General features: G+C 55.5%; 1 protein-coding gene across 5 annotated transcripts in view; it reads left to right on the plus strand.

The window, feature by feature from the left end:
• The window catches only part of WSCD2 (WSC domain containing 2), a 114,021-nt gene that overhangs the window by 82,947 nt on the left and 5,740 nt on the right, over window positions 1-25,334 (plus strand). For all 5 annotated transcript variants that reach the window (XM_053902109.1, XM_053902113.1, XM_053902110.1 and 2 more), the window contains 4 exons: window positions 6,938-7,059; window positions 9,517-9,691; window positions 15,728-15,892; window positions 22,761-22,961. In XM_053902109.1, coding sequence (XP_053758084.1) covers window positions 6,938-7,059; window positions 9,517-9,691; window positions 15,728-15,892; window positions 22,761-22,961 — 663 coding nt within the window. The remainder of the gene's footprint in view (window positions 1-6,937; window positions 7,060-9,516; window positions 9,692-15,727; window positions 15,893-22,760; window positions 22,962-25,334) is intronic.

Raw genomic sequence — 25,334 nt, forward strand, 5'->3', positions numbered from 1 at the left:
CTTACGGTCTTCCTTCTGCCTTCCCACTCTCTCAGTCTGGCGGCCTGCAGATGGCCTTCGTCCAGGCGTCCAGGCCAAAAGGAGGCAATCACCTGGAGAGATGGCAGGGAAGAGGTTCCTGCCCCCTTCCCACTGCTTTTCGGGTTAAGTCTTAGGGCAGGAGGCAAGGAGACCGGTCCACCGACCTTCACCTGCCCCTTCCACTCTACTTCCGGCTCGCCAGACTCAGGCGTATCCGTCTCAGAGTGAACCACCCAGTATTCACATCTCCATTTTAAAGATGAGAACATCGAGGCTCCAAAAGGAGAGGAAACTTGCCCAAGGGCGAACACCGAGGAAGGGGGTAGCCGCCAACGGGCACTATGGGAAGAGCTGTCTGCGTGACAGGCACAGACTCCGAGGTCCAGGGAAGAGAAGTAGAGGTGGCACCAGAGCTCGTGTCTCCTGGCCGCTAGGCTTCCGCTCCTTAGCTAGGCGGCTCGTCCCGAGCCTGTCGGTTCCAGGAAAGTGCTATGGCCTTTTGGTGTGGTGCCAGACTGGTGCCTCTTCTGGAGCCCCTGGGTCAGGGCCGACCCCCTCAAGGCCACCTGCAGACGCATGCTGATGTAGCCCCATCAGCCAGAGCCCAAGAGCCAGGCCCCCCCAGCTGGGGGTGTTGAAAGCAGGGTGTTTGGCCAGGGGGGAGGTCCAGATGCACGCGTGTGGGCTCACGGGACCTTGAGTGATGCCCCGGTGACCTCAGCTACGCAAGGTCATATCTGCAAGAGGATGTAGGGGTGACTCCTAGCAGTGGTGACCCAAAGACCACCTTGGGCGGGGCGCCAGCTGTCACGTGCCCACGGGCAGACACACTCCTATGCAGAGACTCACGTCAGGTTCAGGGTTACACAGGACCGAAACAGATCCCAGCAGTGCCCCGGCTGCGCGCTCCAGGCGTGGGGGTCCCCGTGCTCTCAGCACCCCGGGGAGATCCTTGTGATCTTGTCTCTTGTATGCTACAAGCATGAAGTGGCCTCGCACTGGGGAAACAGACATGCTTGCAGGATCTGAGGTCCTGGCTGTTCAGGGAATTTTTGAGAAATGCCCGACCCCTGGTGGCATCGAGGCTGTCTGGGGGGGAAGTTGGCTGCGGTTTAGCCCGGCCCTCCGCTAGGAGAGAGAGAGAGAGCCCTTCTCCACCCAAGCTACATGGTTGCCAGGCAACCCAGAGAGATCACCGAGGATTGCATCTCTGCCCCGTGGTAGAGGTCCCACGCACAACCACACGGTCACGTACAGATGCCCACCGTCAGGAGACAGCCTACACCCTCAGGGTCCTACATTCCCACCGAGACAGAGCCACGTGGCCACATTGGTGGGCTCGGTGCTCAGCATTCACATGCCCAAACAGATCGGTTCTCACGTTACCGCACGTGTCCACAAGATGCACACACTGCCTCCTTGTCACACACATTATGCACACACGTCCCACCTCCCAGACACACCCTCACTACAACCAGGCCCACAGGTAATCTCGCAGTCAGCCCCTCCCGCCCCGCTGATGGGCAGACGGATGCACTCACCCCATGGGTGTCCATACACCGCCCCCCCACCCCCCGCTTCTGACACAACTCTTTTCCCCAGCACAGTCTCAGAAGGGTGGGGGTGGGGATCCATGAAGGAAGCACCCTAGAGGGTAAGAGGTCGTGGGCTTCGGATCCCTACAGTGTACCCAGGACTGCCCCAGTCCCAAAGGGGCCACTCTTAGACTCCACCCCAAAACTGATTCCCGTAGCAACCTTCGCGGCCTCAGCCATGACCCGGGGGAGATGGTCTCTTGATTCGCATCCTGGTGGGAAAGAGGAAGGTTAATTTGAATATGGGTTTAGAGACTCAGAGTCAAGACCTGGGCATTTTTTGGCGCTCCAAGAAATCCGACTCCAGTGTCCAGATGTCCCAGGGCGACAGCTTTGACTTTGTGAATGATTAAGTGGAGCGAGCGTGAAGGGCAGGATCCTGGGACAAAATAAATGGCCCAGTGTTTTGAAAATGCCGATTCAAGGCCCGGGGGTGGCTTCTAAAGAGAGACAGCCCAGAGAGTGTGAGAACTCTGAGCTCAGACATTCCTGGGTTGGAATCCAGAAGCTGCTACTTGTCACCTGTGTGGCCTTGGGCAAGTCACTGTCCCCCTCTGAGCCTCACTTTCCCCTTCTGTATAATGGGGAGAAAGAGACCTTCCTTGTAGGGAATAGGGGACCAAGTATATCAAGTGTTAGGGTGTGTGGGGTAAGAGCCCAACTCTTAATATCAGCTCAGGCCATGACCTCCCAGTTTGTGAGATCGAGCCCCACGTTGGGCTCTGTACTGACAGCATGGAGCCTGCTTGGGATTCTCTCTCTCCCCCTCTCTCTGCTCCTCCCCTGCTTGCGTGCACACGCTCTCCCTCTCTCTCAAAATAAGTAAACACCAAAACTTCTTTTAAGTATATCAAGTGTTTAGACATTGCCTGGCGCACAGCCTCCGATAATACCCTCCAGAGTGGAGGAGACGTGTCACTTAGATTCCAGTATCCCCTCTGCCTCTTCGAGTGGCACAGCTGACTTGGGTCGAGTGGTTTCAGCCCTCTGAGCCTCGTTTCTTCATCTGTCAAAATGGGGATCCTGAGATCACAGGCCGATGTGCGTGTTCAACAAGGCCATGCCTGGGAGCGCTCAGCCTGGTTCCCGGTGGATAGCACGCGACTGATAATTCAGGAGCCACAATCGTAACGGGGATACTCTGATATTACTATAAGCGTCTCATTATCATAACAGCATCGTTATTATTGGAAGGAGCATGGACTTGGGAGACAGAGAAACCTGGCTTCCATTTCACTCCGTCATTTGATCGCTCTGTGCCACGGGAAGGCAGCTTCCTTGAGCCTCCGGCGGCTCGTCTGTGAAACGGGAGAGGCCCCAGCATCTACCCCATCTGGGTGCTGTGAGGGTTAAGTGGATCCCAGGCTCCCAGCAGGGAGCCTGGCATCAGTGGGGACTCAGTGAATGGTAGCAGAGTTGAAGAGAGAAGGCAAACTCCCTTGTTTCTAAAAGCAAGGCGGGGTCTCTCTGCCCTGTGACCCGAGTGGGCTGACAGCTAACTGAGTTTTCTGGGTAAGTGAGGGTCTGTGCACCTGCTTTGGGCTTCCCACCTCACTGCTGCGAGTCTTTGGCTCAAATGCCTGGCTCCCTCCCTGACCTCCCCTTGGGTAGCACATTCTCTGAGCATCATCGAATCTTCCTCGGGATGACTCATGAGTTTATGGGGCTTCCCTCTGAGCATCCTGGGCCACGGGATGGGAGACTGTCGCGTGTTCCCCACACAGGACACTGGTGGCCTTTGGGGGGTAGCAGTTCCTCATTTGGGGGCTGGAGGGCTGTCCTGTCCAGAAGAGCAATCTGCATAGTCTGTCCCCCACCCTGCCATGCATAAGGGGGGAAACTGAGGCCTGGAGGACCACAGGGCGAGTCAGCAGCATCCTGGCCACCCCCAGCCTCCACAGCCCCCGCCACCTCCCTCCCCAGCCTGGAGCAGGAGCGAGGGCTCCAGGAAAGCAGGGAAGAGAGAACTGGATGGTGCGAGCCTGCGGCGCGCTCTGGAAATTAGCCATTTAACCAAATTCCAGATGTCTTCTCCATTTGCTAGATTTGCCTCCGCGAGGAATGACTTCGGGCTACTGGGTGCCAGGTGGTAGAAGGAATCACTAGGGTGACAGCTGACATTTAAGCCGATCATTCCCGAACTCCCTCCCTCCCCCTCCTCCACCGTCTTTCTGCCTGGGGAGCGATTCCGTAGCCCTTTCCCTGCACGTGAATGTGAATAGATGTTTATATGCCAACGGGGAGGGCTGACACCCCGGAGAGACCCAGAGACAGACTATAGAGTGGGGGCATATATGTGTTTGCAACTTTAACTTGCTTCCCTTTTTCCGAAGGGCTGACATTTTGTTGCTGACAGCGATCCATAGTAAGTTTTTGCCAACGGTGGGGGCCTTAGGTTGGTCCCATGACCTCTTGGTCTAAGTCCTGCCACTGTCAGCTGCAAAATGAGAGTTTGCTCCCCGCCTTCCAGAGTTTTCCCCAAGGTGCAGTGAGGTGATGTTTGTGAAGTTCCCAGCACAGCAGCTCACACGTGGTAGGCACTCGGTAACTGACGTCTATTTTTGAGCCCCTGGTTTTGATCTGCACTGTGGGAACGGTGTCCTTGGTTTTACGTGAAAGCCGTGTTCTGGAAAGGTTCACATAACTCAAACATGAGCACGGCTGACCTCAATTTTAAATGGGCATCATGGGGGCGCCCGGGTGGCTCAGTCGGTTAAGCGTCCGACTTTGGCCCAGGTCATGATCTCACGGTCCGTGGGTTCGAGCCCCGGGTCGGGCTGTGTGCTGACAGCTCAGAGCCCGGAGCCTGCTTCGGATTCTGTGTCTCCCTCTCTCTCTCTCCCCCTCCTCAACTCATGCTCGCTCTCTCTCACTCTCAAAAATAAACAAACAACAGCAAAAAATTAAATGGGCATCATGAACCTTTTGGGAAATTTGACAGGGGCATTTAAAAACTTTTAGATTTGTCTTAATGACATTGAAAGAATACATATTCACTGTAGAAAAAGAAAAGGGTTTTAAAAAGATGGAAATAAAAATTGCCTATGCTGCTACTCCATTCGTCAGCGTTCTCCAGGGAAACAGAACCTGTAGGAGTTTTATTTATATATACGTTAGGAGGCTTATTTAAGGCATTGGCTCATGCAGTTGTGGAAGCTGGCAAGCCCGACATTTTTAGGGCAGATCAGCAGGCTGGAGACTCAGCAGTTAATGCCACAGCTTTGAGGCAGAATTCCTTCTCTGGGAAACCTCAGGTTTTGCTTTTAAGGCCTTCAACTGATTGGATGAGGCCCACCCTTGTGCTCAAGGGAACTCTCCTGTAAGTCTTCCCAAAGTGAACTCATTATAAATGTTAGCCACATCTACAAAGGACCTTCCCAGCAGCACCTGGACATATGTTTGATCAAACACTGGGGCGTCATAGCCTCGCCAAGTTGACATAAACGACCATCATGCTTGCCAACATGTTTGCGTAGGTCCCTCTAGAGATTAATGTTGAGGGTTCATTTTTTTATTAAAAAAAAGCACCTTTTTTTATGGGGGTGCCTGGGTGGCTCAGTCGGTTAAGCCTCCTACTTCAGCTCAGGTCATGATCTCATGGTTTGTGGGTTCGAGCCCCGCGTCGGGCTCTGTGCTGACAGCTCGGAGCCTGGAGCCTGCTTCGGACTCTGTGTCTCCCTCCCTGTCTCTTTCCCCCTCCCGCACTGTCTCTCTCTCTCTCTCAAACATAAATAAACGTTAAAAATAAATAAATGAGCCTTTTTTAAATGTTTGTTTATTTTGAGAGAGCGAGAGAATCCCAAGCAGGCTCTGTGCTGTCAGGGTAGAGCCCGACGTGGGGCTCAGCCTCAGAATCTTGAGATCGTGAGCTGAGCCGAAGTCAGGACCCAGACGCTTAACCGCCTGAGCCACCCAGGCGCCCCTGAGAGATCACTTTTGTACAAAATTGGTATTTGGTCATATGGGCAGCTTGATAGTCTCTGCTTATATTTAGCATCTTGAACGCATCTTTAGCTCTCTAAAGGAGCCTTGAATGCCGTTGTCATTATTGGCAGGGGCATGGAGTCCCATTGTGGTGGTGGTCTGTATTTTATTGCCCAGTGCTTCGTCATTGGACACCCGGCTTCCACGTGTTAATGCGAGTGAGTGTGGTGGGGAACGTCCTTATTTATACATCTGTGTGCCCCCCACAGTGGGTGCCACAGGGGCCCGCCCACGTCCCCTTTCCCTGCAGTGACTGCCAGCAGCCAGTGGTTCACGTCTGGTGCCCACTTGTGCGAAAATAAACCGTGGCCCCAGAGGAGCGGGCTCTCCCAGGACGTTGTGTCCCGCGGCCAATATCTGACGCGCGGCGGGGAAGGGGGGACACACGGCCAAGGCCGGGCCCCTTTCCTTGCAGTGGGACCGGCTGTGGCACGGCTTGTCATCCGTGCTTGGGTGGGACCCAGCCGAAGTGACATCCTTGCTTGGTTCCTGCCCTGCTTCTCCCCCGCCCCCCTCTCCTGAGAGCACACCTCAAGAAAACACTGTCTCGGGTCCTGCTCGTGGCAAACTGGGCCTCAGGCATCATCGCTGCCTGTTGCTTTGGGGTGACTGTGCGGCCTCCGAATTCCCTGTTGTGTGCCTGATCGGGTTATCTTAAAGGCGGTCCCTCCGGCAGATCAGTCCCTCGTAACCTGTAGGTGCTCAGCACTGGGTGGGCAGAGGATGATGGGAGGGAGAAGACAGCCCTGGGTACTTTGCTTCCCTCGATCCTCGAGCAGCCGTCTCCTGAGGGGATCACGAAAATCCTCCATGGCGTGTATCATCCCCCTGAATGGGGGGGTGACCGTTGTGGAGGATGAATAAGGCACAGGAACGCTGACAAAAGGGGACAATAGGGCCCCACAGGAACATCCGGGACCGTTGACAAAGATGCCAGGGTTGAGAAGACTTTGAATTATGTAGCCGATCCGTCTCCGCTCTGGTACACTGTGTGACCTTGGGCAAGACTCTTGCCTTCTCTGGGCTTCGATTTAAAAGCACTTTTCGGGGCACTTGGCTGGCTCAGTCAGTTAAGCGTCTGACCCGTGATCTGGGCTCTGTCGTGATCTCACAGTTCGTGAGCTCGAGCCCCAAGTTGGAACTGTGAGCTCACAGCACGGAGCCTGCTTGGGATTCTCTCTCTCCCTGTCTCTGTGCCCCTCCCTCGCTCACAGGCACATGCTCTCTCACCCTCTCTCAAAATAGGCAAACATTAAAAAATACATAAAAGCACTTTTCTTTAGAAAGTGGTTTGCCAAGCTGAGATCTGATCACTGCTTTCCCCTCTGGCCCTCCAGATGGAAGCGCTGTCTTCCGAGGCTGCTTCCGCAGGCCCGACAACCTCTCCCTGGCCTTGCCCGTGACAGCCGCCATGCCGAACATGTCCGTGGACAAGTGCGTGGATCTCTGCACTGAGAAGGTGAGCCCGGGGTCCTGTTCACAAAGCTCCGGGGGGTGGGGTGCGGGGGGGGGCAGTGTGGAACAGCTGGAGGAAAGGGGGTGCTTGGCTGGAGAAGCCGCAGCTCGGGCAGGATGAGGGGGTCATCCCTCTGATGTGTGACACGGGAGAGAAATGCAACAGTTTCCTGTGGATCTAAGGGGTGGAAGTTACAGGAGGTCGATTTCTTTCCCCCTGAGGAAGCGGGTTTGTTCTAATCGTGGGGAATGCTCAGGCCTGAGGCTGACCTCCTAACTGGGCCTACAGGCATGAGTAGACGATTGTCAGGGAAAGGCAAGGGCAGCCCCACTCTGGGACAGAGTGAGCTCCCCGTCACCGGAGGCAAGCATGTCGAGTCAGGGCAGGTGTGGCATCCAGAACGTTGGGCGTTGGATTGAAGTTGGACTAGATGATCTGTGGGTCCTTTCTCAGCCCGAGATCCTCCCTCCCTGACCAGAGAGTGAACTCCACAAGGGTAGGGGCTGTGCCTTGAACACTGATGCCCCCCCCCCCATACCCAGAGCAGAGCTGGGCACAACACTGGCACTCAGTGATGTCTGAGGAACTCTGTCCTTCTTTCAAGGTGAGCTCATTGCACGAGCAGAAGCGCCCCTCCCACACCACAGAAAGGTGGTTGCCCATGCCGAGAACCTACTTTGTGCCAGGCCCCATGCTCGGTGCTGGGGATGCACGGTCACCAAGATGGCGTGTCTGTCCTCAAAGATGCTGGCGGTTGTGGGGGGGCCTGCCTCGTGGCTCCTGCTGGGTGCTCCAGCCTGGACCCCAACTCCCGAATGCCCCACCTGCACTGAATTGTCCTGCTTGGCCCAGCCCTCACGGGGGCCCCTGATCCATGAGGCACACCTCGCAGGAACGCAGAGGGCTGCCACTCACCGAGCACGGATCTCACGCTTCACCTCTCACGTCAAGGCTTAGACTCGAGAATTTTCACCCTCATTTCACGGATGACAAAAACCAAGGCCCGCACAGGGGAAGGCCCCTGCCACACCTACGCTCTGAATTTCTGAGCTACCCTAGAGACCTCCCCTCCCCCTCCCCAGAGAGGCTTCCAGAGCCTCTAGGCAGGCAACTTCAAGTCACCAAGCATTTCCTGAGTGCTTGCTCTGCTGCTCCTAAGAGACTTCCTGGCAAGTCAGGGGCCAAGTTCATAGGCTTAGGAGGTTTGACCAGCTTTTGATCCAACTTTCTCTCTCTCGGGTGGGCATGGATGCCCCTCTTCCATGGCATCCCCTCCAGGTGGACAGTCCTTGGTCCCCGAGGGCCCTGGAGCCTGCAGGTGGGACACCAACAGTGAGACAATGAGGTCCCAGGGCAAAGCAGCATGTAACAAAGGGTCAGACTGCACGTGGGATTGGGAATTGAGGGTATGTGGGTGGATAGGAAGCCCCCCCCCCTCCCCCGCAAACCTCCCTCTTCCAGTTTCTTCTGATCTCCTTAGGGGGTCACAGGAAAAAAAATCTCGGGGATTAAGTGACTGAGGGTACAGCACTGCCCGCGTCACGGGTGGAGGAGATCTAGGATATCGGGGGAGGCTCGCTGCGTATCACCTGTTAGAAAATGCCATCAGTCACGGCCCACGCAGACCCACCTGCGTACCAGCGTCTTTGTCTCTCCCTCCCTGTCTTTCTCTCTGTCTCTGCTAAGAGGTGAAGTCCCTATTCAATGTCTGTTAGAAAGAAACCGATCCTATGGTGCCACGCTTGCTGAATTGGTTTGTTACTAGATTATTCCTGGGACCCGCTATCGGGGAGGATTCAGGGCTGCGGATCTGGAGCAGAGGCCAGTCTGGCAAGGGGCAGCCCAGTCCCCTCCGAATCCAAGTCCCCCCCCCCCCCCCCGCTTTGCCGCTCCTCGGGACAAATGAAGCAATTGGGAGCAGCTGTCGCCACGAAATCGTGGCTGCACGTGGCTGTCAGTATCCTGTTTGTCGTGAAAGAACGGGCTCACACAGCCTCTCCCAAGGCGTGGGTTTCGTGTCCCCCCCCTCGGCCCGGGGGACTTAACGGTGGCAGGGCGGGCGACGGTGAGAAGAACATTTCCTGGTAAGTTTTCCTTCCGGTCCTCCCGGAGAAAGCTTCCTCGTGGAGCTCAGGTGTCTCCAGTACTTTCCGCCTTCCGCTAGTCTCCGCCTTTGCAGGAAAAGCGGAGCCCACCCGGCTCAGGGCCTCGATGCAATTGAATCACACGGCTTTCCTTCTCCAGTGTTGGCAGCTACGGCGTGGACGCGGACGCCGGTGCTGGTTTTATTTGTCAGTTACCGCTTAATAAAGCCGCGTAGGAGGCGCGCAGGGCGGGGCAGAGCTGTAAGAGTGAAGTTGGCCGCGAAGGGGACGCTGGGAACGCCAGCCCTCCTCTGCATTGCGAGCCCGGTCAGTCCCGCGGTTTGGTGACCTCCTTCCTCCCCGTGTCCCGCTCCAGGAGTACCCGCTGGCGGCCCTTGCGGGCACCGCCTGCCACTGCGGGTTCCCCACCACGCGCTTCCCGCTTCACGAGCGGGAGGACGAGCAGCTCTGCGCCCAGAAGTGCAGCGCGGAGGAGTTCGAGAGCTGCGGGACCCCCCGTTACTTCATCGTGTACCAGACGCAGGTCCAAGGTAAGCCTGGGCTCCGCCAGCTGACCCCCGGATGCTGTCCAGGGGCTTCCCTCCCCGGAGATGCCCGGGTCAGCCCCTTTCATGCCGCTGGTGCTGCTCAGACCGGGGGGTGGGGGGCTGGGGAACTTGGCTTTAGCGACCCTGACGGGCAATGGAAGGAGGGCCTCAGGTGAGGGGGAGGGGGCGGTCTGCAGACCCTCATCTCTGTCCCGCATACTGAAGCCCCCCGCTTTGGTGGCTCTTCTCCTGCAGTGGAGGCAGTGAGCTTGAGTGTGACGTCCCCAGGGCTGGGCGTGGGGGACCTGGGGGACCAACACAGAGCCGCTGCAGGATCCTGGGCAAGCCACTTCCCCTTTCCGGGCCTCAGTTTCCCCATCGGTAAAATGAAGTTATAGAATGTGGACTTCCAAGAGCCCTTTGAATTCTAGGAGTCTGTTGAGGTATAAATTCTTCTTTCTCCGTCTCACACGTTCCACTTCTGCCCCCCTCCCTCCCTTTGCTGGTGGGACCCCCACTTCCTGTTCAGCTCCCCTCCCGCCCCTTGTGGCTGCCAGCCCGTGGCCGCGGTGCTGAGGACGCGTCTCCGGGACATTCTTTGCGCCAGAGTCCATGTTGAGTCCTTAGTTCACCCTTTCTCTCTGAATCCCCTCAGCTCTCCTGGGAGGCGGGAATAATCATCACCGCCCCTTGACGGTAGGGAAACTGAGACTCAGAACAGTTCAGGGCCTTGCCTGAGGTCACGCCACTGAGAAAACTTCTAGATGAAAACCATCCCCCCTGACCGAGGCATCACGACGGGTGGGTGGCTCTTGGAGAGGTGCCTTGACAGGACACTCGGCCCAAGGGAGCCCCGTGAGGGATTACCCCGATGTCTGAATATGCCGACCACCTACTATGCGCTGGTCCTGTGCGAAGCCTCAGCTCATTTCATGATGTAAAGCCTGCAGTGAGTCTATGACCAGGGCAATATCATCCCCATTTTCCAGGTAGGAGAAGCAAGACCCGGGAGGTGAGAACTGGCCACAATTGTACATCTACAAGAGTGGTTTGTTTTCATGTTTCTGACTCCAGAGCCCCTGCTAGAAAGCCCTAGCCCCAGTGTAAAGAACACTCCCCATACCCCCTGAAGCCTGGAGACCCAATAGAACACCATTGGGCTAGACTCCTCTTCATCTCCCAGGAACCGGGCCACCCCGTATGGTTGGGCAGGTTGGGCACTGCACAGGCACAACCTACAGGGAAGGTGGTGCCTGAAAGCCAGCCCATGCTCTGCCCTCTGGATGGAAGTGCCTCTCTCTGCCCAGAGGAAGGAGAGAGCGCCTTTTCCTGATGTGCACAGAGGTGCCAAAAGCTAGTGGCAGCCCCAGCAAAATCTTGTCCCCTTTTCGGTCCCATGGGGTTACCAGGGGTGGCCATTGGTGGCTGCTTCCGTGGCACCTGAGGTCCTGCTAAGAGCCCAGGGAGCGGGAATCAGTTTAGCAAGTGTGGCTCTTGGCTTTGTTTACACTCCCGTGAGGGGGACAAGCCTTTGTTCGCCTGCAGGAAGCGTCTGTCAGTCTGTGCAGAACTGTGTCCCCTAGCCTAGCGAAGAGTTCTACATAGATTAATCATTCCATGACCGCGAATGGCTTTGATGGGGACGGGGAACAGACATTGGAGCCTTTTTTTTTTTTAATTTTTTTTTTAATGTTTATTTATTTTTGAGACAGAGAGAGACAGAGCATGAATGGGGGAGGGGCAGAGAGAGAGGGAGACACAGAATCGGAAGCAGGCTCCAGGCTCTGAGCCATCAGCCCAGAGCCCAACGCGGGGCTCGAACTCACGAACCGTGAGATCGTGACCTGAGCTGAAGTCGGACGCTCAACCGACTGAGCCACCCAGGCGCCCCTGGAGCCTTTTCAATAGCAGATAAAGAGCCCCTCATTGATGACTTTGCTCCTTCCCTGTGCCGTGTCCCCAGGCCATTACTGGTCTCCAGTTTTTCCACGTCAGGCTTGCAGCTCCTCAACGCTGGCGAGGTTTGAGAGGCCTGTGGCTTATTAGGGCTGCCAAAAGCCTGGTCTGTCTCGGCTGCCATTTATTGAGCATTTACTATGTGCTAAACACTCATGTTCCTGCCAGGAACTAGATGGTCATTGAACACCTGAGTGCCAGATACGGTCTAAGCCACTTACACCGAATTAACTCCTCTAATCCTCCACGATAGTCCAATGACCGAGGCATTGCTATCATTACTCTTTTACAATTGATGCAACCTGGCACAGAGAGGTTGGGTAGCTTGGCCAGAGTCACACAGCTAGGACAGGGCAGAGCTGGGAGTCAAACCCAGGCGGTCTGGGTCCTGAGGCTCCACTCTTTTTTTTTTTAATGTTTTCTTTTAAATTTATTTTTTATTTTTGACATTTGTTTATTTTGAGAGACAGAGACAGAGCACTAGTGGGGGAGGGGCGGAGAGAGAAGGAGACACAGAACCCGAAGCAGGCTCCAGGCTGTGAGCTGTCAGCACACAGCCCGACGCAGGGCTCGAACTCACAAACTGTGAGATCATGACCTGAGCCGAAGTCAGACGCTTAACCGACAGCCACCCGGGCGCCCCCTGAGGCTCCACTCTTAACCACAGCTTCTCAGCATATATTGGAAATACTTCACACATCTTATCCATTTAATCCTGTAAGGTGACTAGCCGCATTTTACAGGTAAGGAAACAGGCTCAGAGAGGGGAAGAGACTCGTTCAGTATCACACAGCTCCCCCTTACCAGCCCTAGACTAAAGCCGAGGTCCGTCTGATTCTAGAGTTCTCTACAGTATTGCCTCCAGCATTTGTCTGATTGACGGAGCTTAAGCACCAAATAAACTTTCTTTTTAGGGCTGAAAACAACAGCCTTTATACCTCAGGGAGGGTCTTGGCCTCCCACTCAAGTATTTGAATGGAGCATTCCGTTTTCTGGAGAAATTGAGGGGCCAGATTTTTTTTTTCCTCCCTCCCCGCATTTTATGATGGAAAAATGTCCAGCCTCCAGGAAATTAAAAAAAAACAAAAAAAATGGAATCCTACCGTAAACACCCATAATGTGTCCCATAGATTTCACATTTGTCAACATTCTGTTACATTTATCCTCCACCTCCCATTTCGCCATCCTTGGTCCTTGCCTTCGTCATGCATTTCAAGGTCCGGTTGACCCTTGAACAAGTCAGGGGTTGGGGTGGTGCTGACACCCTGCACAGCCGAAAATCCACATGTCACTTCTGACTCCCCCCAAAACTTAACTACCAACGGCTTGCTCTTGATTGCAAGCCTCAATGCTCCATGTATCGTATGCTGTGTCACAGTAAATACGCTAGAGAAAAAAAAGCGTTAAGAAAATCTTCAGGAAGACACATTTATGGTAGCCTATTGTGTTTATTAAAAAATCTGCAGGTGAGTGGACCTTCACAGGTCAAACCCATGCTGTTTGAGGGTCAGCTGTTCAGTTGCAAACACTGTGACACTTCAGGGTCCGTATCCTTAATTTTAATTCAGTATTTGCTTACGGTTTTTGAAGTGACCTTTGCATAGCGTAGAATGCACACATTTTAAATGGGCTATTCAGTGACAAGTGGATAATTCACGCCCCTTTCAAAACGCAAGACCTGGGCCGCCTGGGTGGCTCAGTCACTCGAGCCTGTGACCTCAGCTTGGGTCACGATTTCACAGTTTGTGGGTTCGAGCCCCGCGTCTGGCTCACTGCTGTTGGTGCAGAGGCCACTTCGGGTCCTCGGTGCCCCTCTCCAGCTCACGCCGTCTCTCAAAAATGAATAAATGTTTATTAAAACAAAATAGAAGACCTTCCCATACTCCGGAAAGTTATACACCTAGGCTGTTTTGCAGTATGTTTCCACGAAAACCATTCCCAGATACCTCCTTGGCTTCAACAAAGACCGGATTCTTCTTTTCCAAAGTGGGCTGTGCTCTGCACAGATTCAACCTGGGCAGTGGGGGAGGGGAGCCGGCCCTCGGACTAGTGGGAGCCACAGTTGATTGGCACCCCTATGTGGGAGAGCCCTGTGCTAACGGCACACGCCCTCATTTGACCCGCCCGAGGACACCATGGTTGTCAAGAGTCCCATTTTGTTGGTGAGGAAACTGAGGCTCAGATCCATCATTTTCCCCAGGCCACCCAGCAAGTCGCTGGAGGAATTGGAATTTCAGTTCGGGACTTCAAACTTTTCCCTCGAGGGGCCGTTACGAGACACCAGTGTGGCTCATAGATTTCAGTAATGGCAGGTCTGGCAGAACAGGAAAGACCATGTGGAACCTGGGGAGGAATTCTGGGAAGGACGGGATGGAGGGCGGTATCAGATGCTGAGCCGGGGGCGGTCACCGGTGCCTCGGGCGGGACAGGCTCCCTGCAGCAGCGGGTTGGAGCCCGGAACGGCGCTGCTGGGAACAGTAGGAGGAAGTGGATTGGAGAGAGTGGACAAGTCTGCCAGCAGTGGGGTGGAAACAGGGTGAGGACAGGGAGTGGCTCCTCGAAACAGAAGTGTTTAATCCTGGAGTGATCTGGGGGCACCTGGGTGGCTCAGTCGGTTGGGTGTCTGATTCTTGATTTCGGCTCCGGTCATGACTTCGTGGTCGTGGGATGGAGGCCCACATTGGGCTTAGTCCTGGGTGAGGAGCCTCCTTGGGTCTCTCTCTCTCTCTCTCTCTGCCCCTCCCCAGGAGTGGGAGGGAAGGATGAGAGGGTAGGAGTAGGATGTGGAGCAGCGTGGCGAGCTCGGGCAGGGGAGAGGGGGTTGTCCACAACCCGAACTGAGGATTGAGGTCGTTGGCCCAGAGTGCAGAGCAGGGCTGGAGCCCCAACTCTAGGATTCTCTCCTCTCCCCTTCCACTGCAGAGTCCCCTGTGCTGGCCTTCCCTCAGCTTCCCTTACATCCGTAGGGGCCAAAAGAAACCACCGCGGTGCCTTCTCAGCTCCGGGGCGGGCTGCAGTGGGAGGTGTTGAGGCTCTGACAACAGGGGCATTGGGAGGACTCTGGAAAGCCAGAGGATCAGAATGGTACCCACCTGCCCAACCCATGTACAGATGAGGAAGCTGAAGGCTAAAAAAAACCAACTACCCCCTCTGAGCACTTTGGCGCGTTAACATATTACATGTATCATGTCAGCCCGTACAAGATGCCTGCAAAGTAAATATTGTTACCCATCCATCCGCCGTGATATCCGTCCTTCTACCTGCCCATCTATGTGTCTGTCCATCCATCCGTTTAAGACACTGGTATCGTCCCTACTCTATGCCAAATGATACGGAAAGTGCTGGGGAGGCAGCAGAAAGCAATGTAGGCAGGGTCTCCAACTAAACAAATAGTCGTTCGAGTAACAGTTGAGATGAGCCATATGGGGGAGACGGACAGTGTTCGAGAATGATAGCCCAGGGAGTAGGGAAGGCAGGCGGTGCTGATTCAGCGGAGTGGAAGGAAAGCAGCAGTCTGCCTGGCAAAGGCAGGTGGGAGGGCAGCGAAGGCTCCTACCCAAGGTGCCGAGTCAGGAAGGAGCAGGGCACAGATAGGAAGTGCGGAGACCCCGAGGGCCGGCAGGCGGGGGTGGGGGGTGGGATGAGCCCCGGAGGACGAAGGAGCCAGGCCACCTGGGACTTGGAGGCCGAGATCAGAACCTTGGACTGGATCCCATGCAGGTGGATGCCGTATGAGGGTTTGCATCTAGAGGGAAGGACGGTGGAGTTGGGGGCGGTGTGAGAGAGCGACTCGCTGTTCCGGGGGGAAACTGAGGCAGGAGAGAAGACGCTTCCTTGTAGCTGATGTTCATTGAATCCCTGCTATGTGATCAACCCTTTTCATCCATGAGCTGATGTAACCCTCACGTCAATCCTGTGATGAGGGACCATTTTCTCCTTTTAAAGATGGGGAGGCAGGCCCGGAAGGAGTTCTGTCTTGTGCACTGGGTCGTATGGCTGGGAAGCGGGCCGGGATGGGGCTCAAGGCCCTGGTCCCTTCCGGACGGGCGCTGTCCGCCCCTGACCATGCCCTGCCTTTTGCAGACAACCGCTGCATGGACAGAAGGTTCCTCCCAGCCAAGTCCAAGCAGCTCATCGCTCTGGCCAGCTTCCCAGGCGCTGGCAACACGTGGGCTCGCCACCTCATCGAGCTGGCCACTGGCTTCTATACGGGCAGCTACTATTTTGACGGCTCTCTCTACAACAAAGGTGAGGAGGCAGAGGGGAGCAGAGAGGACCCACCGGGAGGGCATGGGAATACCCTTCCTGAGCACCTACTGTGCGCCACTCCACTTACCTGGGCACGTTCGCCAAGACCTACTGTGCGCTTGGCCCCCCTCCCTTCGCTTAGAGCCCACCGACATCGCCTGAGCAGCTTCTGTGCCATCAGGCACCTACTGTGCGCATGTGGTACCTTCCCTCCGTTGAGGTCGCCACAAACACTCCTTGAGCACCTACTAGGTGCAGGTTCCTCACCACAGACCTTTATTGACCAGCAGTCCTGTGCTGTATACAGAGGTAACAAAACTAGGTTCGTTCTGGGGGTGCCTATGGAGCACCTGCTGTTGGTCAGGTGTCTTGTTTGCATTTCAGAGCCCACATCCTTACCTCTCCGTCATAGGCAAGAAAGCCCTGGGGGTTCGCACTGGGGAACTGAATGTCTTGGATGAAATACCCATGGGTCGTGAAGCCCCCTCCCAGACATGGCCGGGGGAATATCAGGGGACGTATGTGGGGCAGCCCTTGGCTGTGGGTCTTTATGTCTGTAAACCAGATGAAGACCACTTCCTGGCTGTGTGACTTTGAGCCAGCTTCTGTGCCTCTCTGGTCCTGTGTCATCGTGCGCAAATCAGAGCTAACAGTATGTACTTGGTGAGGTCATTGTGAAGGTTAGTGAGTTGGTATGTGTAACCGGCTTAGCACAGAGTAAGTGTTCAGTAAATGGAGGCTGTGAATACTATGGTCCAGGCACTGGCCGGACGCAGCTTGGTGTTGACAGAGAGCCATCCTTCCATCCCAGCTCCGGGAGAGCCAGAGGGCATCTGTCTGAGGGTAAGAAGCAGGAGGAAAGAAAGACAAGAAGGATGACAAGGGACGGGTTGAAGGATGGGCTTAGCAGCAGGTAGGGGGTCGGCCTTAGAATCCCGACTTTCTGTATATCGATCAGGCTTTAGTTTTGGCGTAAGTGATCATTTATTGAGCACTTAATACTGGTGTGTCTCGCTTGCTTATACCAGGATTTGAACCCAGGCCTGGCTTTCAACAGTATCTCTGCTCCTAACCACTAAGTTGAGCTGCCTTTATGGGAGCTGCTGGGAGGAACCCGGGGACAGACGGGACTCTCTCCGGTTTGCCCTGGGGAGCGGCAGGGGGGAAGCCGACTCCGAAAGCATCCCGTGGCTGACTCACATTCTAACCTTCCTGTGGCTGCAGCAGCAAGCCTATTTCTGGAATTCTAGAACGTTACGGATAGGAGGGTCCTTCAGGAGCATTTAGTCCAGGGATGCAAAGTGGTATCACCTCATGCGTCCATTCCAGTGAATCCGTGTGTTAAGAAGGATTCTGAGGTTCTGTTCTCTTTCAGAAACCAAAGTGCCTTAATCTAGTAGTGATGTCTGTTGACGGTGTAGGAGGAGGAACAGTGTGGCCACCTGCCAGGTATTTACCACCTCTGGTCTAATTCAACCTAACTTTGGACCACAGGAAACAATCTTAAAATGGAGTCAGGGGATTGAATTTTCAGACCGAACTCTTACCAGGTACAAGACCTTGGGCAACATTTCTTTGCCTCTCTGAGCCTCAGTCTCCTCATTTATACTGTAGGGATGTCCACACTGAACTCCTAGCGGTTTTGAAAGAACTATAACGAGACCGTGTGTGTGAGGCTATGTTGTAAAGTATACATTATTTTTTAAGCGACCTGTAACTGGGACAGTCAACTATTAGGCAAAGGAAAGGGCTTGGCCTCTGACGACACATAAGAATCACCCGGGGAGCTTTTCAAGTCTTGATGCCCAGGCTGCACCTGAGACCATTTCCATCAGGATCCTACGAGGGGAACAGGGTGTCAGTTTTTTAAAACCTCTCCAGGTGATTCGGGCACCGAGTGAGGCCCCTGGCTCCTAGACCGGGAGCCCAGTATTCTGACCTCTGGACCCACAGCATTCAAAAAATACTGTGTATTTTAGGGGCACTTGGGTGGCTCAGTCGGTTAAGCATCCAACTTCGGCTCAGCTCGGTTCATGAGTTCAAGCCCCACCTCGGTCTGTCTGCTGTCAGCATAGACCCCACTTCACATCCTCTGTCCCCCCCCTGCCCCTCCCTGTCCCCCCCCGGCCCCTCCCGTTTGTTCTCTCATTCTCTCTCTCTCAAAATAAGTAAATAAACTTAAAATACCGTGTATTTTACACTCGAGTCTTGGGGGAATATCAAGAGTTGGTAATTAGGGGGGCAAGGTGTGTATTAAAATTTTAAAAAGGAAAAGAGAGAGAGGGAGAACATACACCCTCCCTGGCCGGTCCTCAGGCTCACACCGTGTGCACGTTTCCTTAGGTCCCTCCGAGAGGGGCAGCTGAAGCTTTTTGAGCAGCTCCCCTCTCGTGAGGGGCTTCAAAATGCTTCGTGTGTCCTGAGCCCTTGCAGGGAACAGTGAGTTGGCCCTGGGAGTTGGGGGCTGGCAGTGGGGGGCAGGTGCATAGAGGACCCCCCCCCCATAGCATCAGTCGGTTCTGCTAACCCCACGTTCCTGCCACCACCACAGCATAAGGAAGTCCTCAGAGCTGGAGGGTCCTGGAGTGGGGGGGGGGGGGGGAGTGGATTTGCCCCCACTGGGGGGCCAGTCTGCTGCCCCTTTCACACATCCAACCCCAGGTATGATGGGTTCGCAGGTGGAAAACACACCAGCCATTTGCACGCGGGTTTCCTCTCCCTGGGACCTCGGGCCCCACCCCCTTCCTAGCTCTTCTGCCTGGAAACCTGCTCCCCAAGCTGCGGGTCACATCCCCCTTTGCAGCGTCTCTGGCCGACTTCCCGTCTTCCTGCTTTTCTCCCTTGTATCCAGCGCTCTCCTTCCTTGTAGCGGGGCCCTTATTGTTGTAAATGTCATGTCACTGTTAATAATGCTGATCATTATGGGCCCGGCTCTGGGATGCGTGCTTACAGAGTTTGTGATTCAGTCTTGGGTGGGGGTTGTATGTGCAGAAGGTGGACAGGACTCACCTGAAAGGAGAGGAGGGAGTCCCGGGCAGAAGCCACGGGGGTGGGCGGACATGTGAGGAACAGCCGGAAGAGGAGACCGTGTGATTGGTGAATCAAATAGTCTGGTGGTGCTGGAAGGGGGGAGGGCCGGGGGGGGGGTGGGGCACAGGAAGGGCAGCCGGGACCGGACAGGCAAAGCCTGTGCAAGCCCTCTGAGGACAGTGCACATTATCCTGGGGCCGCAGGCTCATGCAGGGAGTGGGGTGAAGAGGGGTTCTAGGGCAGGGGGGTCTGTGCTAAGATGTGCATGTGTGAAATAGCTCTCTGGCCACAGAGTTTGGATGGGACGTTTCGGCCGCAGAGACAGTGGTGGGGAGAAGGGCACAGTGGAAGGGACATTTAAGAGGACGTTGATTAGAAGGGATGGGCCCAGAGCGGGTGGTTTCTGTATGACGAATGGAGCCTCCACGGACTCTTGCTGGTTGGCAACTTTTGGAGTTTCCTCCTTCCTCCCTGCCTCTAACTAGCTGGATAACTGGGGGTCTGTCCCCTGCCCCTTGAACCTTCGATTTCCTCCTCTGGAACAAACTCGTGTGGGGTGGGGGACCCCCAGGGCCCTCCCACTTCTGATGGGCTGCCTGGAATTTTCTGTCCTTCACTTTCTCGGCAGCCTCATCTTCCTTCATCCTGGTAACAGTCTGCCCCCGCGAGGGACTGTTGAATAGAAGAGGGATGGAGGGAGAGAATGACTGACTGACTGGTAGATGGATTCTCCCCACCCAGAATCCACATGTCTATACCCCTTGAGTTCTGCCTTCTCTTCCTCTTACCCAGGGAGGTTGGCCATTTGCAAACTATGATTTTCTCTGTGTCCATCTCTTACTTGGTCTTTGTCTCCCTCTGATCTTTATCTCCTTATTTTGATGTCTGTTTCTCTCCCCCCCCCCCGCTTCTGTCCCCCTTCCTATCTCAGGGACCCCACAGCCCCAAGTGCAGGCTCCCACTCTGTGGCCTGTCAGAACCCAGAGGTGGGAGGGGCTGGGTGACTGCCCAGATTGGGCAGGGCCCTTCTCTGCCCCTGGGGGCCCACAGGTGGGGCAGGGCATTGGGGAGGCAGCCTCTTGGCCCTGCTGACACAGGACCAGTTTTCTGAGAAGTGCCTCAAAATAAACCCCATCATCCCTGGAGGACTGCCAGCCTCCAGGGTGTCCGTGTCCAGAGCCAGGAGTAGGTCTTTCCTGCCCCAGTAAACTCCGGGGCCTGCAGGAATGTGGGTGGAGTCTCTGCCCTTCTCTGTGCCTCAGTTTCCTTCACTGCAAAATGTACCCACAACTCTAATAGTATTTCACACTGATGCAGTGGAGTTGCTGGGTCCTGTGTCCCACAGGGCGCCAGAGGGCGCCCCCTGGTGGTAGAGTTCCGCAATTCCGCTCTGGCCCCAGGCTTGCACCCGTGATTGCTCTGTCATTACCTACAGGTCCCTCCCTGGCAGACAGCTGAGCTAGGTCCTCAGGCATGCGGATCCCATGTGGCTTCTCAAAGGCGCCTTCCTAGACGCAGAACTCCTCTCTCTGGGAGGCACTGTGCTAAGTGGAATTTTCTCCACCTCCCTACTTTTCCAGGGTACCCTGCAGCCTAACTTCTCAGGCAACCCGAGACCAAAGCAGGTCTTCTCTGGTGTTTAGTTTTTTTGTATCTTGACAAATATTGTGCGAGGTTGACTCCATCCCGTAGCAAAGTGAAATGTGACTGAGGGTCCCAGCAACCCCCGGGGGCTGATTTAAACTAGTCTCAGCCCTCGGCCACGTTGTAGTTTTTCTTCTCTGAGAACCCGTATGCGCTCTTGTGCAACCCCTGCGTCTGTGTTTCTGTTGCTGTGCCGGTGGTGACATAGATTTTGGCAGAGAGAGAATGAAATCATAGTCGGGTAGCCCCTCGTCCGCGTCATGAGGGGCTTTACCGATACTGCACGCTGTGAAATCCTGTGTCCCGGGCTCGCGCTCGAGCTCCCAGACCCCATTCCTCAGTGGCCCATGACACTGTGCTGCCCGTGGGCCTCAAAGGCTGTGGGTTCATGTTTCCTTGTGGGCACGGGCCAGCGCCGATGTGCAAGGCTGGACTAATTCCTACAGCTTCACTGGGCAAGTCCCAGGACGGAATCTGGCTCAGGACATGACATTCCATTCCTGGCGTTGTTACCTTGTGACCCCGGGGTGGGGGTGGGGGGGTGCCAGACCTTTCTGAAGCCTGATCTCCAGGAACAGAAGTAGGTCCCATGCCGGCCTCATCTTAATCCACCTTAAAAGCCAAAGGCAGAGCCTCAGAAACCTTCGTGCGCGGGCCAGGAGAGAAAAAAATGAACTCTGAGGTTTGAGGAGGCAGGGTGGCTCCTCAGTCCGTGGCTTCGCCCCTAGACTTGTTCTCTTTGAGCTGCTGTTTATCGAAACACGTACAACTGTGTGCCTCAGTGGTTTCTCACAGCAGCCCTGTGAAAGAGAAGCTGCATGGTGCCATTTTATGGATGAGGACACGGAGGCCAAAGAAATAACATTGAGTTGGAAACACAGCCGGTATCCTGAAGGTGCCGGTACGGTACCATTTCTACGCGGCTTGCAAGATGCCATCTAAGCGACTTGGAGAACTCGGTCTCAGGAGCCTGGATGAGTTGGGTTTGAATGTTGACCCTGCCTCTCGCTGCCTGTATAGCCAAAGCACGTTCTTTGATCTCTCTCTCTGCCTGTTTCCTCATCTATAAAATCTCTTCCATTTCCCCAGCTTCCCCCCCCCCCAAGTTTATTTTAAGAGAAAGCAGGGGAGGGGTAGCAAGAGGGAGAGAGACTCTCGAGCAGGCTCCGTACCTTCAGGTGCCCATCTCTGTCGAACTCACAGACTTCGAGATCGTGACCCGAGCTGAAATCAAGAGTCAGAGGCTTAATCAGCTGAGTCACCCAGGCGCCCCATCCCCATTTTTTGAAATGAAAATCTGATCATGTCCCTTTCTCTTTTGCTTAAATCCTTTTAAGGGCTGCCTAATGTTTGGGGTCTCGTGCTGAACTCTTGGTCACAGCCCCTACCGTCCTATCTGGCTTTACACTCCCCTCTTTCTGCTCTCAGCAGTCACTCATGTGGCACCTTCCTTCCGACCCACCCCCGGGCCTTTGCATCCGCTGTTCCCACCACCTTTCCCTTCCTCTGTCGAGCTAGTAGATTCCTTGGCTTTCACATGTCAGCCTAAGCACCTCTTCCTCCAGGAAACTTAGCCGGATGCCACCTGACTAGGTCTGCGATCTTGGCTAGGTGGGCTGGGCTGCGCAGCTCCAGACCGTGGGTTATATCCGTGTCTGTTCCCTGAGTCTCTCACCATCTGGGACCAACAGCCTGCTAGTGCACGTCCCTCTCACAGTGATGGAGGAGCATAGAAGAGTAAACAAGCATGTGGGGCACCTGGGGGCTTTGACGGAGACACGCTTCTGTCCTCATCCCAGCGGCCAAAGCGACTCACCGGCCATGCCTGGGGATGGGGAGTCCACCCAAAGAGGGCTCCCCCAGTGTGTCACCGTCAGGTGCCTCTTGTCGTGCCTCAGCGAGCATCCCATGCCTCTTCGGCAGCGCTGTGGTTCGTTACGTTTATTTCGGTCACGGTTTACAGAATCTGGCTCCCAACGACAGCGCGACGCACGGGTCTTTTTGCAGAGTCTATCCCCACCTCCCAGCACAATGCCTGGCACGTAGTAGGTGTTCAGTAAATACAGGAGGAAAGGAATGGGAGCGTGAATGAACGTGGGAGGATAACAGAGGCAGCCTGGGTGGGCAGGGTGTGGCGGGACTCCTCGCCTCCCCCGCTCACGGCCCTGTACCCCCCTCCCCTGCCCGTGGGAAGGGTTCAAAGGTGAGCGGGACCACTGGCGCAGCGGCAGGACCATCTGCATCAAGACGCACGAGAGCGGCCAGAAGGAGATCGAGGCCTTCGATGCCGCCATCCTGCTCATCCGTAACCCCTACAAGGCGCTCATGGCAGAGTTCAATCGCAAGTACGGCGGCCACATCGGCTTCGCTGCACATGCCCACTGGAAGGGCAAAGGTACGGGGGGAGGGGGGTGCGAGGCCGGGGTGCGGCAGGTTGGGGTGAGCGGCCGGTGCTGTCTGCCGCGAGGGATCCGGGCAGGCCCCCCGCGTTCCCCCCGCCCCCAGCGTCCCCTGCTGAGAGCCAGTGTGATGCCCTAGGGCAGCGGGCAAGGGCCTCGGCTTGGGCCCAGGAGCAACTCCCTGGGTTCAATGCCCATCTCCGCCACTTCCCTCCCCTGGACTTAAGTTTGTCCCATCTATAAAACGGGGGTAAGCATCGTGAGGTTCTAAGAATTTAACCCTTTAAAACCACTCTGTAAATGTGACTCGTTATGGAGATAGAAACCCTCACATGATTGATATGGGATGGATTGAAACCGTTTCAGGAGCCCTTTCCCCTGGGAGTCAGGAGACCTGAATTCAGCCCCGGGTCGGTGGCTGGTGGCCATGAGGTCACTCATGAGCTCCTAAGGACTCGCAGAGCAGCACTGCGGTGAACCACCCCTAACAACTCTGGGTTGTGAGGCTCCAAGAGGTTAAGTGACCTGCGCCCGGTCACACAGCTGGGAGGTGACCGCGTTGACCCCCCCCGCCCCGAGCAGTGAATCTTAATATGATCTGCCTTTGACATTCACCTCTGGTACTTAGATGGCAGCTGTGTGGATGAATGTCTCACAGGGAGGTGGCCCACGATAATGGAGAGAGCTTTACCGTCAGACCCAAGCTCTGTCCTCTTGAGTATCTTTAATCCCCCTGGCTCTCAGAATCAGCTGCTTCCACCCGCATCGCCATCGCGGTAACGAGAGTCTTGAAACCCCATTCGTTTAACCCTGCTTTTACAGCTGGGACAAGCTAAGCTCAGGGAGGTGAAGAGGCTTCTCCAGGATGCGGGAGAGCTGGGGTTTGACCCCAGAAAGTCTTGCTCCTGAGCCCCGGCCCTTCACCACCACAGTGGTAACGGATGGGGCAAAACGTCGATGGAACGGTGGGGTTTGCAGGCCAGTAGGTGCTCTGTAAATGTGAGCTCTCTCCACCTTACCCAGCCTGCTCCAGCCTCAACACTGAGGGGTGCTTTCCACATCCCACCCCCCGACTCCCCAAAACTGCTCTCCAGCCCTGGCCCCTCCCCAGAGAGGACCGGAACTTGACGGGATGGTGTGCACTGAGCAATCCAGCAGTTACACCCGCAGCAGTGACCTCGTTCATTAAGACTCTTGTGCCTGTCTGGCCAACCGTGCCCTGGCTTCCCAGTTCAGTCAGGGGGTTCCTCTGCGCCTTCCCTTGCCTCACCACCACCCCCAGAGGGTGGAAGCGTAGGCGGGGACATTTGTGCCCTTGTTCCCCGAGAGGTCCTCCGATTTACTTACAGAACAATCGAAAATGAACACCACTCGGGGCCAGGCTGAGAAGTCTGCAGGCGCCCAGGACAGAGGGCCTGTCCTGAGCACAGACTTTGCTGGTCCAGCTGGAAAGGACCTGGGGCTGACCAAGCCCAGGGGTCCCCAGCCCCCACTGCACGCCAACATCCCTGGAGGAGTGTGGGGAAGTCCCAGTGCCCAGACAGCACCCGGACCATTGCTGTGGTGGATCCCAGGCATTGGTATTTTTTAAAGCGTCCAGGATACAGGCAGGACTGAGAACCACTGATTGTCTATTTATTAATGGGGAAACTGAGGCCCAGAGAGAGGCAGGGACCTGCCAAGGTCGTTAGGGCAGGAGTAGAATCCAGCTCTCTGGCTCCCAGGTATCCCGATGTCCCCAGGGACAAGGGAGGGGACTCACTTGGGAGGCTCGCATGGGGCCAGGCACTTTGCATGCTTCATGGCATTTAACCCTTCTAATTCCCGGAAGAGGGAAGAAAGGCTTTTGTGGTCAAGGTGGCATTCCATTGCACAGGCGAGGAAACCATCCCAGGAAGGCTTATTCACCTCACTGGCCAAGGCCCCAGGGTTTGGCAGAGCTGGGGTTCAACCCCAGGCATTAGCTACCGGGCTCTCTTACCTTGAGGGGTCTCTGACCTCCTGATGAGTTCACTGCTTCTTTCCTGGTTTAGCGCCTGGTCTCAGATTCAGACAGTTCCAGTTCCCAGGAGCCCCTTGCCTCTTTCCTGATCAAGGCAGCTGGGAGCTTGAAAACCAAAGATAAGGGAGGTGTCAGGACAGGCCCAACCACGAGGCTGCAGGGGATGGGAGAGAAGAGATTCCAGCAAATCTATCTCCAGTTGGGGGCCTGGGGTCCCAAGCTGAGTCCAGGATGGGAGGGGGGGGGGCTTCTCCACCACATCACCTCCCAGGCAGGCCTGACCCCCGTCTTAAGTGCTCTGAGAGCCTTCCCCCAAAGAACCATTTCTCTCTCTGCTTTAACGCCTGGCCCTTGGAGGGACTTGAGA

Source organism: Panthera pardus, unplaced genomic scaffold (assembly GCF_024362965.1).
Source record: "Panthera pardus isolate Hobbes unplaced genomic scaffold, ASM2436296v1 HiC_scaffold_15, whole genome shotgun sequence".
Lineage (NCBI taxonomy): Eukaryota > Metazoa > Chordata > Mammalia > Carnivora > Felidae > Panthera > Panthera pardus.